General features: G+C 39.3%; 1 protein-coding gene across 3 annotated transcripts in view; it reads right to left on the reverse strand.

Moving 5' to 3' along the window:
- ADAMTSL1 (ADAMTS like 1) overlaps window positions 1-19,807 on the reverse strand; it is a 526,103-nt gene that overhangs the window by 52,298 nt on the left and 453,998 nt on the right. For all 3 annotated transcript variants that reach the window (XM_069962058.1, XM_069962057.1, XM_069962059.1), the window contains exons 16-20: window positions 13,918-14,128; window positions 10,273-10,452; window positions 7,458-7,611; window positions 4,662-5,793; window positions 3,468-3,595 (exon numbers count right to left, since the gene is read on the reverse strand). In XM_069962058.1, the coding sequence (XP_069818159.1) occupies window positions 3,468-3,595; window positions 4,662-5,793; window positions 7,458-7,611; window positions 10,273-10,452; window positions 13,918-14,128 (1,805 nt within the window). The remainder of the gene's footprint in view (window positions 1-3,467; window positions 3,596-4,661; window positions 5,794-7,457; window positions 7,612-10,272; window positions 10,453-13,917; window positions 14,129-19,807) is intronic.

Consider the following 19,807-nt stretch of genomic DNA (forward strand, 5'->3'; position numbering starts at 1 on the left):
ACAAATAAATAAATAAATAAACATGTTTGGTATCGCCGCGTGCGTAATCGCCCGAACTATTAATTAATCACATTCCTGATCTCGTACGGTAAACGGCGTCAGCTCAAAAAAATCCCAAAGTGCAAAATTGCGCATTTTTGGTCGCATCAAATCCAGAAAAAATGTAATAAAAAGCGATCAAAAAGTCGTATATGCGCAATCAAGGTACCGATAGAAAGATCACATCATGGCGCAAAAAATGACACCTCGCACAGCCCCATAGACCAAAGGATAAAAGCGCTATAAGCCTGGGAATGGAGCGATTTTAAGGAACGTATATTGGTTAACAACGGTTTGAATTTTTTACAGGCCATCAGATACAATATAAGTTATACATGTTACATATCGTTTTAATCGTAACGACTTGAGGAACATGCATAACAAGTCAGTTTTACCCCAGGGCGAATGGCGTAAAAACACATTTCCCCCAAATAAAAGAAATGCGTTTTTTTTTTCAATTTCACCACACTTTGAATTTTTTTCTGGTTTCGCAGTGTACTTTATGCAAAAATTCAGCCTGTAATTGCAAAGTACAATTAGTGACGCAAGAAATAAGGGGTCATGTGGGTTTCTAGGTGGAAAAATGCAAGTGCTATGACCTTTTAAACACAAGGAGGAAAAACCGAAAACGTAAAAACGAAAATGGGCCATGTCCTTAAAGGGTTAAAGTGTCACTGTCATCATAACTTTCAAAATCTAAATCAACAGTAGAAGTGAACTAATGTTTGAAATATACATTCATTATTTTTTTTTAGTTATCATGGAAATATCAGCACTTCCTGGGTTCTGGCTCACAGAGAGAAGGCAGTCATGTGACTGACAGACGCATTGAGACGTGACTGTCTGTACTGGCCGGATTTCTGCCAAATTCAGATTTGTTTTACAGCATGAGAAAAAAAAATAAAATAATGAATGTATATTGCAAACGTTATTTCACATCTACTGTTGATTTAGATTTTGAGTCTTATAACGACAGTGACACTTTAACCTCTTAAGGACATAGGACGTACCGGTACGTCCTATGTCCTCACTTGCACTTCAAAGCGGGGCCGCGCGGCGGCCCCGCTTTGAAGTGCCGCGATCCCGGGTGCCGCGTGTAGCACGGGACCGCCGCTATTAGCGGGCACGGTCTGATCGCCGTGCCCGCTAATTAGCTAATCGGAGGCAGCTGTCAAAGTTGACAGCTGCCTCCGATTACCGGAGGCAACGTTTCCCTGGTGTCTAGTGGGGGAGATCGCTCCTCCGGGACCTTGTCCCGGAGGAGCGATCTCCGTTACTGATGCCGGCCGGGGACGCGTCCAAGATGGCGGCGTCCTCGGCTCGGCACTCGTTTACTTCCGGCTGCAGCAGCCGAAAGCAAACGAGTGCCGATCTCATGGATCTCTGCAGCATATCTATGCTGCAGAGATCTCAATGAGAGATCACAGTGTATATACTAGAAGTCCCCCAGGGGGGCTTCTTGTATATGTGTAAAAAAAAAAAAAAAAGTGTTGTTAATAGTAAAAAGCCCCCTCCCCTAATAAAAGTCTGAATCACCCCCCTTTTCCCAGGTTTTAAATAAAAGTAAACAAATAAATAAATAAATAAACATGTTTGCTATCGCCGCGTGCGTAATCGCCCGAACTATTAATTAATCACATTCCTGATCTCGTACGGTAAACGGCGTCAGCGCAAAAAAATCCCAAAGTGCAAAATTGCGCATTTTTGGTCGCATCAAATCCAGAAAAAATGTAATAAAAAGCGATCAAAAAGACGTATATGGGCAATCAAGGTACCGATAGAAAGATCACATCATGGCGCAAAAAATGACACCTCGCACAGCCCCATAGACCAAAGGATAAAAGTGCTATAAGCCTGGGAATGGAGCGATTTTAAGGAACGTATATTGGTTAACAACGGTTTGAATTTTTTACAGGCCATCAGATACAATATAAGTTATACATGTTATATATCGTTTTAATCGTAACGACTTGAGGAACATGCATAACAAGTCAGTTTTACCCCAGGGTGAATGGCGTAAAAACACATTTCCCCCAAATAAAAGAAATGCGTTTTTTTTTTCAATTTCACCACACTTCGAATTTTTTTCTGGTTTCGCAGTGTACTTTATGCAAAAATTCAGCCTGTAATTGCAAAGTACAATTAGTGACGCAAAAAATAAGGGGTCATGGGGGTTTCTAGGTGGAAAAATGCAAGTGCTATGACCTTTTAAACACAAGGAGGAAAAACCGAAAACGTAAAAACGAAAATGGGCCATGTCCTTAAAGGGTTAATCTACATTCACAAAAAAGAAAAAAACTGTGGTAAAAAAAGGTATAAAACACTTTTAATGTAATAATGCACTACATTAAAGTCTATGGACACATATCTTATATCACCAATTATTACATTTTCCTCAACTTAAAAGGGTATAGGCAACCTGAATGATGTTCAGGTACTCTATGTCAAAGATACATAGGAAAAGATCACATTGGTAAAGTCTGTCTAAGATCGACCCAACGATGCCATAGACCCCTGTGGCATCATCAATATCTTTTGTTGTTAATCTGGTACAATTCTGCACGCTTTGCTGTGAATGGCCTATTACACAAGATTAGCAAGCGCTCTTCTGTCGCCTGACCACTGGGATGGCACAGCCCTAAAAATCATTGTCATTCTGTTTCACGTCCCCCCGTGTAAACAAACAGTGGTTGTGTGCCAGAGAATGGTGATAGGGCACAGAAACAATCCTAGAGTTGCTCTTGTGGCCTTTTGGTTGAACCGTGTAAAACACTGATTTGCTTCGGTCTAAAGGAAGCATGAGGTGTATCTAGATATTTTTGTCTAATGTTGTGGCACCTCTTAGTTTGGCTTACTCTTAACCAATTCTTTTTTTCCACAAATTGCCGGAATGAGGCATATCTTTAACTACAAGTAAGCTACACCATTTGTTTAGCAAAGTGCAAAAAAGATCTCAAACACAAGAATTGTAGAGGGAGATATGTGTGCCAGAAATCTGCTTTAATTTAAGCCAGAATGAATGAGTATTATTAATAAAAGAATTAGTAGCTGCCAGAAGCAGGTCACTGCACTATTGCTCAAAGATTCCTAAGCCTTTCTTCTTTAATAATGTGTGCCTCCCACTGATCATTCTTTTACCAGACTATTATAATTCTATTCGTAATATTTTCTTTTTATTTGAACTGATCATCTGTTTCCTATCATTTTTATTCTACAGTCGATTCGATTACGTAGATTGAATTATGTATATTATGATAAACATCTTTTCCAATATTACATCAGTTATTTGCTAATGAAAACAGTCCACAAGCTTTGATTTCTTTCAATTACAGAACAGAATGTGTGATTACTATAGATTTTGCAGTGCCTATCACAGCCATATTGGCCCAATTCTTTTGGGATCATTAGAAAGCTGTTTCTGAACCTACCTGCAAGCGTAATGGCAATTGACACTGAAGCAGAACCTAGAGAGTTGGTAGCATTGCAGGTGTAGAAGCCAACATCAGCTTCGACTGGTTCCAATATCTCCAAGGAATCGTCTGACTTAAGAAGGATCCTAAGGTAAGAGATGAAAATTGTGTTTAATGACAATTATTTTGGTTGGTGTGAAACGAAGCATATTAGCTGACACAAATAACTACAGAGTATGAAAGTCTCACTACAAACATGATATTGTATGATTTTCTGATATGCACAATACATTATATATTTACATTTTGTTGTGTTTTGTTGTCTTTAAAGGGGTTATGCAAACATGGCTGCTTTCTATTAGAAACTGCACCTCTCTCATCCTCAGTTTGGGTATTGTTTTACGACTAAGTTCCATTGAACTGAATTGATCTAAAGTGCAATACCACACACAGACTGAGGATGGGGGTGAGGCTGTTTTTGCAATTTTCTGCATACTCTTGGATGACCCATTAGCTGTAGTGACTTAAGACATTGGATCGGTACAGTTCAGTTTTCAAATAAAGTCATATATCATATGATCCCTGCAAGTTAAATTACATCTAATCCCAAACTGAAAGGCACAATCTGAATGTTTGCTTTTAACAATTCAATGTCCCATATACATTCATGTGGTAATAGCAATAAACAGGGAAAATGACTCTTTCGTCACTTATTAGACTCCTTCCCCCCACTCCTCTTTACTCTGAAAAACAAAAAGTTAATCTTGAGAGCTCATTTATTGTCAGGTTACATGCTGCCTATAGGGTTTATAGAGGGGAGGGGGAGGATGAGAGGGGAGCTGTAGAGTGAGACTGAGGCAGAGAGAGAGACAGACACAGCTCTAGCCAGTGTTATCTGCCACCCAAGTGTTTAACATACAAAAGAACTTTTGGGGTGAACTAGTGGCATCTGCTCCCAGGTGTCATCATGATTGACACTCAGTCCGGCATGTGCACCTGCAGGATCGATGCCATATCATTGTCTCTTGGGGTTGGGGTTAGGAAGTGATGTCAGCGTGCCTTGATTTTAAAGGGCTACTTTGGGCCTTAATTTTTTTTTTCATATATATTGCTGCATATATAACATATATAACGTTCCCCTTTAAATGTACTAAATGTACTATAAATGTGTTATATGGTCATCTCCTAGCAATATGCGCTCATTTTTCTTACCTGTTACTATATTTCACTTCTTGTCCATTCCTAGCCCAGCTAATAACTGGTTTAGGGTTTCCACCAGCTTCACAATGCAGAAGCACACTTAGAGTACCACTAGCCAGTGCCACTGTCTGTCCAATATGAGTTACAACTTCAGAAGCAGAAAAATGCTGAGCTGCAGATATTTTTCTAAGAATTACTGGTTTCCTGAAAGAATGGCCTGGCAGGTTTTCATGAGGTTCAAATACTTCAGACTCCACTGATGATGATCTCCAGGAACTGGAGAAACCAGAAACGGGTTTGTAAAACGCATGTTCTGTTCTTCCAGAACTAACCTGTTTATGCTCTGCCTTGAAGACAGGTGCTTCATGGTTCTCTATATAATTTCTTGCCAACTCATGGGCCAGCTGGTTTAACACATGTCTGCTGTTGTTGTCATGTAGTTCGATAGGTTGCTGAGACAAAGGTCGTACAATATCATCTATGCGCTTAGTGTCAATGACAAGGGTGTTTGCTAAAGAGTGTTCCACAAGGTGATCTTCCTCGGAGGAGACATTCCTTTCAAAGGATTCTTGAGGATCAGCTGGATCCACATAATATTCTGACCAAGGTTTTAAGGCCAGTAGTCTTGCGATTACATTATCATAGCGACTACTTGCATCGGAGACTTGAATTTGTTTTTCAGTTTTGCTTCTGTTAAACAAATTAGCAGTTTGCTGTTTTTCTGGACGATTAAAAGCCTCATTTTTCTTTATTTTCTTAATAGTTTCTTCATCTCTTACTCTAGCATCCTGAGAAATGATTTTATTGTTTTCTCCAATGAGCTTGATGACAAAATGTTCTTGGCTAGGCCCAGCCAAGCATGTGTACACTCCAGTGTCTGCGGATCTAAGGTGATGAATTTTGATATATCCATGTGGTGCAACAGTAACGTGCTCTGAGCTTATCAGGTGTTTCCCGTCCTTCTCCCATATAATCTGTGGTTTACGGAATCGACGCACAGGGCACTTAAGCACAAGAGAGGTCTTCGGAAGAAGGTAAGCATATCCACCAATGACAAACTGCAACTTCTTCTGCTTTCTTGTCTGGATATATATTTTTCTCAGACCTGTAATCTGAGGGTTTACCTTCTGACCAAGTCTTGATCCTTAAAATAAAATAAAAAAAACTGTTTTATGTAGGAAATTAAGCTATATAAATAGGAAATAAAGCTATATAAACAATACAAATAATAAGTAATTATACTATAAAAGCAGAGTAAGGCTATGTTCACACAACGTCTTTTGAGCTCCGTTTAAAATGACATCCGTTATTTTGAGGCTAAAATAACGGACGTTATTTTGCTGTCTGACCTCCCCTTAGTGCAATGACTGGTGTTTGCACATTATTTGGGGTTACTAATTGCTCTTTGGATGCAGCTTAATTGAAAAGTCCCTTGAATTTAATAGTAAAAACGGAGACAGAACGGTGACAAAAGAAAAACTGTGTGTGAACTACCAATAAAAAATGTCTACTGTTTGCAAAAGACATCCGAAAATAATGATCATGTTCATTATTTTGACGGCCGCGGCAAAAACGTCTGTTATTCAATACACTGTGTGCATTGGACGTCCGTCTTCTCATTGACTTCAATGCATTGCCGTCAGTTAAATCGCGGCAACAATGGACGTTTTTTAAAATATGAAAATTCGCCGCTTTTTTAATATTTTTGACGTTGTATTAACATAGCCAAATTGTGAAAAACAGGATGTATTCAAAATAGGTCTCCCCCCCCCAAAAAAAAAAAAAAAGTAAAAAAAAAAAGAAAAAGAAAAAAGAAAAATTCATTAAAAGTACACAACAAAATAGGGTTATTTACAACTTCTAAAGTGATGGCATATCACTAGGATTACTATAATTTTATAACTAGTGCAGTAAGGCATCAAGGACCATCAATTTAGTGCTTTGGTCGCTTTAGAGTTTTTCTTTCATGGTGGAGCTACTGTTTAGTAGCTGAGTAAGGTGGAGCAAGGGCTCTATCATCAGCATCCGGCTTACCTGGGCAGGTGCCTGGGCTCATAGCAACTCTAGGGGCCAGAGAGGGGCCAAGTCTTCTAATGTTCAGCCACCTGACTGTAGTGCGGGGTGAGTGGGCTGAACACCAGAAAACACAGGAGAAAGGAGCAGGACATGCCCAGAGAGAGAAAAAGGTGAAGGACCTTATCACATGACCCAAAGGTCCTCAACCTTACAGTGTGGAGAAGACTAAGTGGTAAGTGCTGAGTGTCAGTTTCTGAATGTGTCAGTCAGTGTCTGTGTCAGTCAGTCAGTGTTAGTGTCAATAATGTGTGTTTTTGTATGTTAGTGGTGTCTCAAGTGATTGTACATAGTGTGTTGATGATGGGTGCATAGTGGATGGGCGAGGGGCTTACTGAGGCTCTGTTGCCTAAGAGCCAGCAAAAACCTGGAGCCAGCCCTGGCTCTATCACTTGAATGGGGCCATATAGCTCCTTGAGAAGTAACTAAGAGGACCTCTTTGTGAGGAAAAGCAGTAAAGGGGATGCAACACTAAACTAGCACAATGCTGACAGTGTCAAAAAGGCGGGGTCTAGGGTTCCCGTTTTAGGAAAAAACAACAACAAAAACAACCTTATACTGTTCTGGTTGTTGGATAAACATTGTATGACTATATGACTGTAAGATTCACTGGAGTCTCGGAATACCTCTTTGAGTTATTTAAAAGCATTTTTGTAACACAAATTCTGAAGACTTAAGCATTAATAAGCAGCATTACATCTTGATAAAGTGTAAATGTAAAAGTGTTGACATTACTAGTGCATTGTGCAAGCAAACAAGGACGAGTCATCTGGTGAAGGACTGATCCAGAACATATAGATGAATTCACCACAACATATTCCCCAGTCTTCACTTTCTTCCTACAAACTGCGCTTTGGATCTGTGTTCCCTCTCCACAAGACACTGAACACTAGAAAGGAACAAGTGATTCAGTAAGTTATCACCTTTACCTGATTAAAAAAAAAGTTTTACAGTTTCGATTCTTATACATTTAGCCAAATCTATGATTATATAATATTCTTTATACAATGTGACTAAAATATAAACATCATAAAATAGAGCCTTAGACTCAACATTGTATCTTTAGTTTACAGTTTTGGTATTAAATAAAATTAAACTGTCATTTTTGGTAACTGATCGCACCAGGTTTCACTCCTGAGACCCATTGTGATTCCGAGATACAGCCGGGGGAGTTTGCAGCAGTATGCTCCACTCCCTGTGTCATCTGTAACCCAGACTATTATAATGCCCATCACTCATGCTTATACACTGCAGTTCTACCTCTTTAGATTGGACACTATACAGTAAGTAAAAGCACAGCACAGCTTACCAGGATGGTAGCATACGCTAAAATTATTCGCATTACAGTAAAGATCTTTTAAACAGTTATACAGAACAGTTAAAAAAGGACCGCTATAACCAATCCTTAAAGGAGAAGTCCAGTGAAATTGAAAAATGGGAGAAAGGCAGGGGGTGCGGGAAAATAATAAACAAAGTATTCTTACCTGTCCCTGTGCCCTGTAGCACTGCTTCTGGGTCCTTTTGACAGCCGCCGGCCATCTGCACCTCTTCCGGTGGGCAATCTCTTAGTCAGGCTGTGATAGTGCAGCTGGATTCCAGTTGAAAATGACATCAGTGGGACCTGGAAGCGGTGCTACGGAGGCACGGGGAGGGGTGTGTTTACTTTATTTATTATTTTCCCACACCCCTTACCTTCCACCTGTTTTTAAATTTCACTGGATTTCTCCTTTAAAAGTAGTACAGAGTCTGAGCTTGTTTTGTAATCCTTCAAAATGAGGTTTTTTTTTTTTTTTTTTTTTTTAAAGTTTTGCTCTGGGATAGGACAGGTAAAAAGTTTCTTTCTTAAGACAGGCCATCAATTTTTGATTGTGAGGGTCTGACATTTGCTCACTTGCTATTTATTTTCATGTACCCAAAAAGGTCACAGCGTAATGTATGAAGCCTTCTTCTTCCAGCTTCATTCACTGACTGACAGCAGTGCCAAGTGTTGAACCCAAACCAATAAGGCAATGATGACTCAGTAAAAATCCCTTTAAATGGGCACTATTAGTATCATCTTCGAAATCTAAACCAACAGGGGATGTAAAATAAAGCAAGTTTGCAATTTACATTAATTATACATATATTTTTAGTTATCATGCTTTAAAACAGGTATACGTGCTAGTATCCAGGTCCAGCCTCATGAAGGCAGCTTTTTAGTTTTGTGCTGATTGAAAAAAAGAGACTAAATGCAAGAAATCCTGGTCATTTACACGCTCGCAGTGAAAGCAAGCATTTGATTGATAGACGCATTGAGATGTGACACCCTGTACTGGCCGGGACTTCCTGTGCCTTGTCTCTTTTTTTATTTTTTTTAAAGCAACTAAAAAGTTACCTTCAAGAGACTGGGCCTGGATACAGGTAAGTATATCATTATTTTAAAGCATGAGTAATGTCAATTGTAAACATGTTTTATATCACGTCCCCAGCTGATTTAGATTTTGAAAGTCATAATGACAATGACACTTTAGGAAAATTTTTTAACATCTTATTTGTATTGCTCAATAAAGAATGAGTGAACCGGGTTCGGGTTCGACTCCATCCGAACCCGAACAATCGGCATTTGATTAGCGGGGGCTGCTGAACTTGGATAAAACTCTAAGGTTGTCTGGAAAACATGGATACAGCCAATGACTATATCCATGTTTTCCACATAGCCTTAGGGCTTTATCCAACTTCAGCAGCCGAAAATTCGGGTTCGGATGGACTCGAGCATGCTCCAGGTTCGCTCATCTCTATTGCTCAATCCACAACCAATTGGATTATATGGTATCTTAAAAGGATAGAACTCTAAACCTGATTGTGCTCAGTTCCTCAGTGTACAAGACTATATAAACTACTACCTTCCAGTTGAGTGTGACTAATGAGTACAACTAATAACAATTCAATAAAAATGCTTTACTGACAATTCACTATAAAGTGAATTTATCAAGGGCTTTGTGCCCATTTTTAGATGAATAATTGGGGTTTTCACCCAATTTATGAACCAGTATTCGACAGGCAAATATTTTTTTGGTTGCAACTTTTTTTAATCTCCCTGTTTGGAGTATTCACCCCAAAACTTGCATAATGTGGGATTTGCGCCCAATTTGTCATTTGCAACTTTTTAAAAAGTCACAAAAACTGGTGCAGGCTGACATCTGGTAAGTACCAGGTGAATTTGTTTGCAACTTTTTACTTAGACGTATTTACTATGGCAGTGCCACTTTTCTATAAATCACACACACTATATGGGAACAAAACACCAACCCACATTAGAATAGTCACACACATTTAACTCCTTTTTTATTAATTCATCTTGATTTACTGTCTATATTTCTATGTATTCTCAATTTTTTGTAAGATTGGGCTAACTCGCCTGATAAAAAATCTAATCCTTTTATTTTAACACATTACTTGTGTCACAAGGCAGTTCCCATCACATTTTAGACATCTGCATACCCATTTACCAAGAATGTACTAGAAAATTACAATACACTATTTGTAAAATAACAGTAAAGTCCTAATGTACCTGAGACCACTCAGTTAAATACCACTCCGGTGGGCAATCCTCATTCTCGCACATTTCTTGTTGTGTTAGCTTTGGATGTGCACAGAATGTTTCGGGGAGCTCCAGGATGCTGCCATCAGAGAGTCTTTGCTTGCAGAGGACATCACGAGTATGTATCCCTCCCCCACATGATTGTGAACACTACAAATAAGTGGAAGTTCAGTCATACAATATCAATATAATATCACTACATAATCCAATTGTTTCAGAATAATCTTTGTATAACATTTTTATGATCTGATTCTATACAAATATGAACTTACTGCTGTCTCATCATTATGAGGGGAAAAAACTATTTATACTATCCAAATATAATATCTTTTCCTTTAAAGTAGTAACAAGGTTGAAATAAGGAAACCCATCATGTTTGACCTATAACCATACTGTGTTGATCCAGAGGAAGGCAAAAACCCTCATGAGGCAGATGCCAATTGCCCCATCACAGGGAGAAAAATTCCTTCCCGACTCCAATATTGCAATCAGAATAATCCCTGGATCAACATACTATCACATGAAACCTAGAACCCTAGAAAGTAAATATATGTAAATCCCAAAAACACAACTATACTGGTGTATACGTGGAGCTACTGTATAAATTAGTGATTGCTTCCTTCTTACATATGTTTTCTTAATGTATACTTTTTGTGAGACGCAAAAGCATAGTGGACTACTCAGAAAACACACCAAACAAAGCCAACAGTAGACTACATTCAGCCCACTAAAGTCAATGACGCTACCATAGATAAGCTGCATCATACTTTGGAATACATTTTTGCGAGTATCCTAAAAAATAGTGGTAATTTGCAGTGCCTTTACAAGACAGGATTAACTGCATTGCTGGGCCGCACAACATTTGCTGTATCATCTGTGCAGCCATTAACATTCATTGTTATCCTGTTTACACAGAGAGATGCACGGTCAATATCGATAAACTTTACGTCTCCACAAAAATATCAAGTCAGCCATTGATATTGCGCTAATCCAAAATAAGAATATTTAATCTGAGCATTTAAGTACAACTGACTTGTGGGACATAGAAATAGGATCAATAAGATATATTGATTTTTTTAAAATAACTGCTTGCAATAGAATTGACCTTTTTATTTTTTAATACAAAACTTTGGATGTTGGAAATATAGGGTAACTAGGAGAATCAAATCATTTCATATATTATTATATTATTTACTGTTTTTTTATCGGGATGACTCAAGTTGTTTCCATGCCTTAGGGTTTGAGCTTATACCACAATACTTTTTGTAGTTGAAGTTAAATTATACAAGTTAGTCCTACCTTCCACTTATTAATTTGAGAAAAAAAATCCCTAAAGTCATTTTACACTTGGTAAAATCTATGACAGTTCATTAATTTTTGCCGAGTCAGCTGTGTGGATGTGGGAAGGACTTGCCATCTACCAAACACCACACTATGTTAGCAGCTTGCACTGACAAGAGTTAACTTGCTCTTTTTTCTGTTTTGTGTAAGTTTTTGGCAGAGTGATCCCCCCTATAAAAAGCTGCTGAAAACAAGATAAGCTCTTGTGCTGGCACGGCCCCAGAAAACAGCCATCTTTAAATAAATACAGCTTTAAATTTATACTGTTTCTTCTTTATCATCTTGAAGGATATAAGCTTTGATTATAATAAACTCATCTGCCAAAAAATAGAAAGCTTTTAAATGCATCCAGGCTTCTTCTCTCCCTCTTTCTCCTAGTTATCCATTTCTTTTACTAGAGTTTCGGAATTTCATTTAAAGTTCTTTGTAGTAAAATTGGTTAAAATCTGACCCTATGTTTGGTTGTAGGGATTTCTCATTTTAGTGATTTGACAGTAAAAAAAAAGGGTGCTACGCATGTTATATCAATTTTTTTTAGCATATAAAAGATTTATAGGGGATATGTAGCAAGGTTAGTTATGAAGGCGCAATGTAATACACATTAAAGGAACCTTAAGGGATGCCTCTGTATGATACGCAGGTCCAAGCATCTTTTAAATAGAGAAAAATAACAAAACATGGGAGTTAATAGAAATGATTTAGATGTAATGGATATTTCTGCAAGAGAAAATTTCCAACATAAAGTTATAGAATGGACTATACACTACATAATATATCAAATGCCTATCTACAGCAGCAGAGCTGCCTCTCTGGAACTTTTTGATATCCGGAGTCTCTATACTTTAGGCCATGTTCACATTTCATATAACACCAGCCGTTCTGTGACCTGGCCAGGCTAGAGCCGGAGAAGCACGCTCCATTGTGTGAACTGGCAGGTTCTCTGTGGCCGCTATTCAATGAATAGCAGCCGCAGAAAACTGACATGTCAGTTTTTTGTGGGGCTGCTAGCATTCCCGGCCGGAGTGTATACACATAGTCGTGATTCCATAGATGGCAGCACAATGTAAGTTTCATGTAAATCACGGTCGTTGTTGCAGATCGGCAACAACGGCCGTTTTTATTGGACAGCCTTCATTTATATAACAGAAGTTATTTACGGTTAAATGATGGCCGTCTTTATTGTCATTTTGATAGTGTGTGAACATAACCTTAGACTGACTACGTGGAAATCCACTGTGCTCTGCAGAGTCAAAAATGTGTGAGCACAAAGCTGCACTATATCAAAGAGTTAGGTTAGGTTCACACTGCGTTTTTGCAATCCGTTTTTTTCATCTGTTTTTTGCAAAAAAATCGATGAAAAAAAAAAGATGCATTTGTGTGCATCCGTTTTGATCTGTTTTTCCATTGACTTCCATTATAAAAAAGAAATAGATTAAAACTGATCTGTTTTTTTTGATGGACACAAAAGTAGTGAGTTTTTGTAGCACTGTAGCACTGCGTTTTTGCTATCCGTTTTTGCAATCCATTTTTTGCAACAAAGTGGATGAATAAACGGATGAAAAAAACGGATTGCAAAAACGCAGTGTGAACCCAGCCTGACACTACTTTTGTGTCTGTCAAAAAAAAAAAACGGATCCGTTTTTTTTTTTTATAATGGAAGTCAATGAAAAAACGATTTAAAACAGATGCACACAAATGCATCCGTTTTTTCCATCAGTTTTTTTACAAAAAATGGATGTAAAAAAAAAATGGATTGCAAAAACGCAGTGTGAACCTACTGGTGCCAGAAAGTACCAGAGATTTGTAATGTACTTCTGTTAAAAATTCCCAAGTCTTCTAGTACTTATCAGCTGCTGCATGTCCTGTGGAAAGTGGTGTATGATTTCCAGTCTGGAGAGCAGGAGAGGTTTTCTATGGGGATTCTCTACTGCTCTTGACAGTTTCTGTCAGGGACAGGGGTGGCAAAAGAGAGCACTGTGTCAGACTGGATAGAATAACGACTTCCTGCAGGACATACAGCAGCTGATAAGTACTGGAAGACTGAAAAAAATTAATAGACACCAGGTTTTTAAAGATTTTTTTTTGCTGGCATACTCCTTTAATACTCCTTTTAATCTACAAATTTATGGGGGACATTTATCACAGTGTTTGCACTATTTATTTTGGCTAATATTGAGATACTGAGGTATGTGATTGCATAAAGTTTAGTTGCAAACTTCCATGGTAATAAATCTACTATGCCCTCTTATTAGCTATTCTGATGACAAGCCTTACCGGTTTCCATTCTGCGGGGTACCATGCTGGTGGGCAGTCAAAGCGATTACAGGCCTGCACTAGAGTTGGCTTCGGTTGTTTGCAGAAGTCATCTCCTAAGACCACCGTTTCATTTGTTTCTCGAGATAGTAGATGTGAGCAAAATACATCTCTGGTTTGCAATCCCACTCCACATGTTAAGCTGCAGGAGCTCCAGTTTCCAATTTCCCATCTGGTAAGGAGACAAAAATTCATCACAATCAAATATTGCTTAATTTTCCTATTTCTGTTTCCAATACTGTAGGTTAATAGAAAGGACTGACACAGACAACTTCAAAAACCTTTCTCATAATAATACATAACATTGATTGTATACTCCAAGCTGGATTCTATGCTTGTTTTATCAATGGATAGATTTCAGGATGACAGAGGAACTTCAGTTCAGTAAGTGCAATGCAATTTTAGGGAAAGTTGTCATGGCTTATTTGTGAAATTCTATTAAAGAGGCATGGGTGTCTTGCAAGAAAACTATTCTATTACAAGTTGTGTGTTAGATTTCTTATATAGATCATTAGTTCAGGAATTTACTCTAATTTCTACATTTGGGATTCTTTCCATATTATAGAAACAATTGTTACATGATGGCTGTTTTACCTTACTCTAGTGGTACACTTAAAGGGGTATTCCGCCCAAGAGCTAAAAAATTACATGTTCCCAAACCTAGCTGGTCTTACTCACCATGTCCCCCTGAGTATTTCCCCACTTACAGGGAAGAGGATGGACAGAGCAATAAGAACAACACAAATTACAGCTGATAAGTGATGATGCAAGTTCTCATGCAGGGGATTGAAGGAGACAGAGGAGACAGTGTGTGGGAAGGATATGGGGAAGGAGGGACAGAGACAGAGGGCAGATAAGTGATCATGAAGGGGGTGAAGGAAAGAAGGGGAAGGGCATTGTTTTGGTGCAACACGGTGAATTATATCACAAATGAGCTGGAATCGCTCTGCTCAGACAGAGAGCTGAAATCACGTTCTTCCTCCAGCATCACATGTTCTCCCTCTCTTCAGTGGGCAGGGTTAGAAGACCTAATCCTGCCCATTGAAGAGGAGGACACGTGATCCGCGACATGGAAGGTGGGCGCCAGGAGGAAGGAGTGTGTCCGAGAGGACTCAGTTTAGATGATTTTATGCATCCAGAGGGGGTGAGTCCACATAGAAAGTAGAAAAATGTTGCAGAAACAATAAAAAGTTGATTTCACAGAAATCATAGAAAGCTTTGGGTGAACTATTAGTTAATGCAAAAATAATTTTGGGTGGAATGCCACTTTAAGGATAACAGATTGAAGGACCTATGTGTTTTTAACCTTACTATGACTATAGTAATGTCCTCACTATGATTTTTATAGTGTATGAATAGTCTGAGTATTATCTCTGGGGAGAAATAGTTTTGCTTTGAAAAGATACCAGAAGCAGGCAGTGCTGGAGAAAAAGGGTGACCAGAAAGGTGAGACTCCCCCAATCCACATACACTTTAATGTGAAGGGACCAAACAGATAATGTTTGTCCTTTAGAAAAGGGGCATAATATGTAGAGACTTGTAACTCATGCTCCACTGGGAAACCTGGGAAGAATGATATGTAAAGCTGTTCTTTTTGCATATCATTCTTTCAAGAATAACCAGTGGTGCGTGAATGGCCTATTAGTCTCCACACATCTTTATGGCACTTTTGTCAAGGAAAAAGATTACTCCTTTGCCTTCATGACGATTGGCCTCTCTGCAGCCAGACAGTATCCTGCTCTGCACTGATGAGGGGCAGTAACCCTGAAACAGCTGTCTACAGATAAGTCGGCCTGGATTAATCTAAACAGAAATTGTTATAACACATATATCATAGTCATTCTAAAGTATACCCAATTATAAAACAATTTGTTCATTAACTCCCATGGAATAACTGAGGCTTGGAAACAGAAAGCTGAGGTATTATATAAAACGCTGGTCATGACTTTCATGACAGGTCTAATTTTTATCACTGGCAGCTATAAATTCCATATCAATGAGCAATTTTCTTTCTAGAAAGAAATGTTAAGTGGAATAATCATAGCCTACCTTATCACCCATAGTTTGGGTAAGTGTCATATTTGGGGGGTCCACGAATGAGAGGATATGCTAAAAATGAGCTGCATTCAAGCTTATTAATCTCTCACATATGTGCGTACAAGTGAACTTAGCACTACTTTCTTGACACTGTTCATTTAGATGACTAGGAACATGTGTAGAGAATGAGTAAACATCAGGGCTAAAGTGGAGGAAATTGCAACCAATTGTACAAATGGATTATAGCAATTCACAATGTAATGGTGAAGAGCTGACAGTGCGCACTGAAATGTATAATAAAATAAAGATAAAAAAAAAAAAAAAAGCAAAACTGTGATCTCATGCTCAAATACAAATTAGGTAATGGAACTGTAATGGGTTAGTGCATTGTAAAAGGAGATTATTTAAGATAAAGAACACCATTTATATCTCCAGTTCCTGCCCCAAGAGGCTATTTACAATTTATTGTGGAGAAATGTATTATATCACAGAAAGGATATTCATGTCTTGTTGGATAACTAGACTAAATGCATGTATACAAAAGGTGAGAGGGTGGGCAAGAGGAGGCACAAATAGTAACTGATGAAAGGCGAGAGGGTGGGCAAGAGGGTGCACAAATAGTAACAGATTAAAGATGAGAGGGTGGGCAAGAGGGTGCACAAATAGTAACAGATTAAAGATGAGAGGGTGGGCAAGAGGGTGCACACATATAGTAACAGATGAAAGGTGAGAGGATGGGCAAGAGGGTGCACAAATAGTAACAGATGAAAGGTGAGAGGGTGGGCAAGAGGGTGCACAAATAGTAACTGATGAAAGGTGAGAGGGTGGGCAAGAGGGTGCACAAATAGTAACAGATTAAAGATGAGAGGGTGGGCAAGAGGGTACACAAATAGTAACAGATGAAAGGTGAGAGGGTGGACAAGAGGGTGCACAAATAGTAACAGATGAAAGGTGAGAGGGTGGGCAAGAGGGTGCACAAATAGTAACAGATGAAAGGTGAGAGGGTGGGCAAGAGGGTGCACAAATAGTAACAGATTAAAGATGAGAGGGTGGGCAAGAGGGTGCACAAATAGTAACAGATGAAAGGTGAGAGGATGGGCAAGAGGGTGCACAAATAGTAACAGATTAAAGATGAGAGGGTGGGCAAGAGGGTGCACACATATAGTAACAGATGAAAGGTGAGAGGATGGGCAAGAGGGTGCACAAATAGTAACAGATGAAAGGTGAGAGGGTGGGCAAGAGGGTGCACAAATAGTAACAGATGAAAGGTGAGAGGGCGGGCAACAGGGTACACAAATAATAACAGATGAAAGGCAAGAGGGTGGGCAAGAGAGTGCACAAATAATGGATGAAAGGCGAAAGGGTGAGCAAGAGGGTGCACAAATAATAACAGATGAAAGGCGAGAGGGTGGGCAAGAGGGTGCAGAAGTAGTAACAGATGAAAGGCAAGAGGGTGGGCAAGAGGGTGCAGAAGTCCCGAGTCCTGTCTGGAAAACAAGAATACAGCCTGGGCCATAGGTGTTTTCCAGGCAGGACTCAGGCTGTCTCCACCTTCCCCACGCAATGGGAAGACTGCGGGAGTCAAATACCGATGGTTCGAGTTCGTACGGACCTGAACATTAGCGCTGTTTGATCATCTCTATCACTGACTGGTGGAGTGCCGACATCTGCCTGTTGTGACCTGTAAATGCAGATGAGCACCTATTTCCTTGAACGGGATCTGAGCTGTAGTTACAGGTCGCCACTGCTACACAATGAATGGAAACAAACTTCCTTATTGTCCCATTTACTGTGTAGTGCGGCACCAAACAGTTAATCGACCCAGGTGTCATTAATCCATAGATCAGTGATTGATGAGCTGTCCTATGGAGAGGCATACTGTGTGACATGAATATCACACAGCAGAACAATTCTCTAATTGCAAATTGATGTAGTTTATCCAACATATTACTTATGAGCTCTGTTGGAAGACACAACATAAACTGATGCCTATAGACTTGTCTCCACTGTGATGAGATTACCCAGAATGCTAGTAAAAGGGGGAGTGGTAAATGCTAGAAAGATTACATAAACAAATGTACCAGAGGATCCTATGGTGGGATCTGGCAGACAAAAGGGCTCAGTGGTCCAGCAGGAAAGCATGTTCTGTCAGACAATTGTTAGGCTCAGTCCTCTCTAGTAACACAAACACAATGACAGACTGTGGAATTAGGGGTGAGGCTTAGGTAATGTTATTTAAAGGAGACAGCCTTGACTGTTTGATTGCAAGATGAACCTGTCTTCCTCCTCTAGATGGCCCTTATTGTGCCAGAAAGATACACAAAGATCTCCTACTAATCTCTGACCATGCATAAAGTTCTGGGCAGCTGTCCCCTGCATAGTTTGTCATCACAATCATCCACCTCCTCCTCACCAGTTCACTACATAGACCAGGGCTGCTTTTGTGATTTAACTCTTTTCTTTCTGTAACTGACTCCCACCTCCCCTTTTAGCTTGCCATCAGCAGTAATTGTTCACTGCTTACATCAGGGCTGCTTTTATTATTAAATTCTTGCCTTGCTGCTATGCTGTTCCTGTTTAACATTCTGCTCACATGGTACCTTGAAAATCCAGTGCATCAATACCCGCCCCCAAATACCATGTATGGTATTGTACTGTAAGTTATCGCCAATCACAGTGCAATCCTGTTCAGTCTACTGCATTTTTACCAGCACTTTGTCATGACATAGCAGAGAAAAATAGGTGCTGTTCTGTGATTGGCCAGTCAATGACTCTGTGGGAGTGACTGACAGGAAAAGTATCCTCTAACAGGCCACTTTGCCTTACAATCACTCCCACAGAGTGCATTGACAGGCAGAGTCGTGACTAGGATACCATCCAGATGACTTGTCACGTCTCTTCCCCTGCTTCGTGTGCATGATTCAAAAAGCAATTTACCAAGGCCTTAAGCTACGGAGCCCGCAACCGCCAACATCATTAGTACAAAATAGACTCCATGCGTGAACACAGCCGGAGAGAAAATCTTACTAAACGTCTACATTATAGCTTTACATACCCCAGCAAGACCACTGTTTTTAGAGCAGAATGGTGGTCTGCAACCTTGACTACAAGCTGTGCAAGTGCAATAATATTTATCTTGACGTGCCCCACAAGTATAAGCATATTAGTTGAGATGAGAATACCCCTTTAAGTTCAGAGGTTTGCTTCATTATTATATATAAAAAAGAACTAATATATAATAAATCAGTAGTAACTTAGAGCTATTTACAAACACATTGGAAAGAAGCAAATGAACAAAAACTTTCCCCGGCCAATCTGATATTGTCCTGGAATGTACGCTTTGCCTTCATACAACCAAAACTAATGGCTAACTGGTTTCCTAAAGTACACAGCAATCCACATGATTTAGCTTCTAGTCTTTGAGCTCACTGTTTTCTACATCTTGGTAGAATCTGCAGGAAATAGTAAGCAGTGAGTTTTGTTTAGCTTGTGCTTTGAACATCTTCCAATCTGCACTGCACAAAAATGAAAATGTCATTATGCCAGCGGCGCACAAGCTGATTTGTTGTACTGTCAGAGAAACGCGTAGTAACTGTGAATAGTAACATATTGTCTTATCTTCATCAGAGACAATTGTGGTTGTAATGTCCAAAGGATTTGAATTGCTCAATCAAAGCACTGAATGGGTCAAATGTATCCTGTCTATATACAGATTCAATTTTCCACACATCATTTCTTGATAACCCAGTAGTTACAGCACCGGTAAGGCTTACCTATGTTACAACCTGCAAGAAATATTTTACTCAAAATGATG

The sequence above is a fragment of the Dendropsophus ebraccatus genome, chromosome 3 (genome assembly GCF_027789765.1).
Source record: "Dendropsophus ebraccatus isolate aDenEbr1 chromosome 3, aDenEbr1.pat, whole genome shotgun sequence".
Taxonomy (NCBI): Eukaryota; Metazoa; Chordata; class Amphibia; order Anura; family Hylidae; genus Dendropsophus; species Dendropsophus ebraccatus.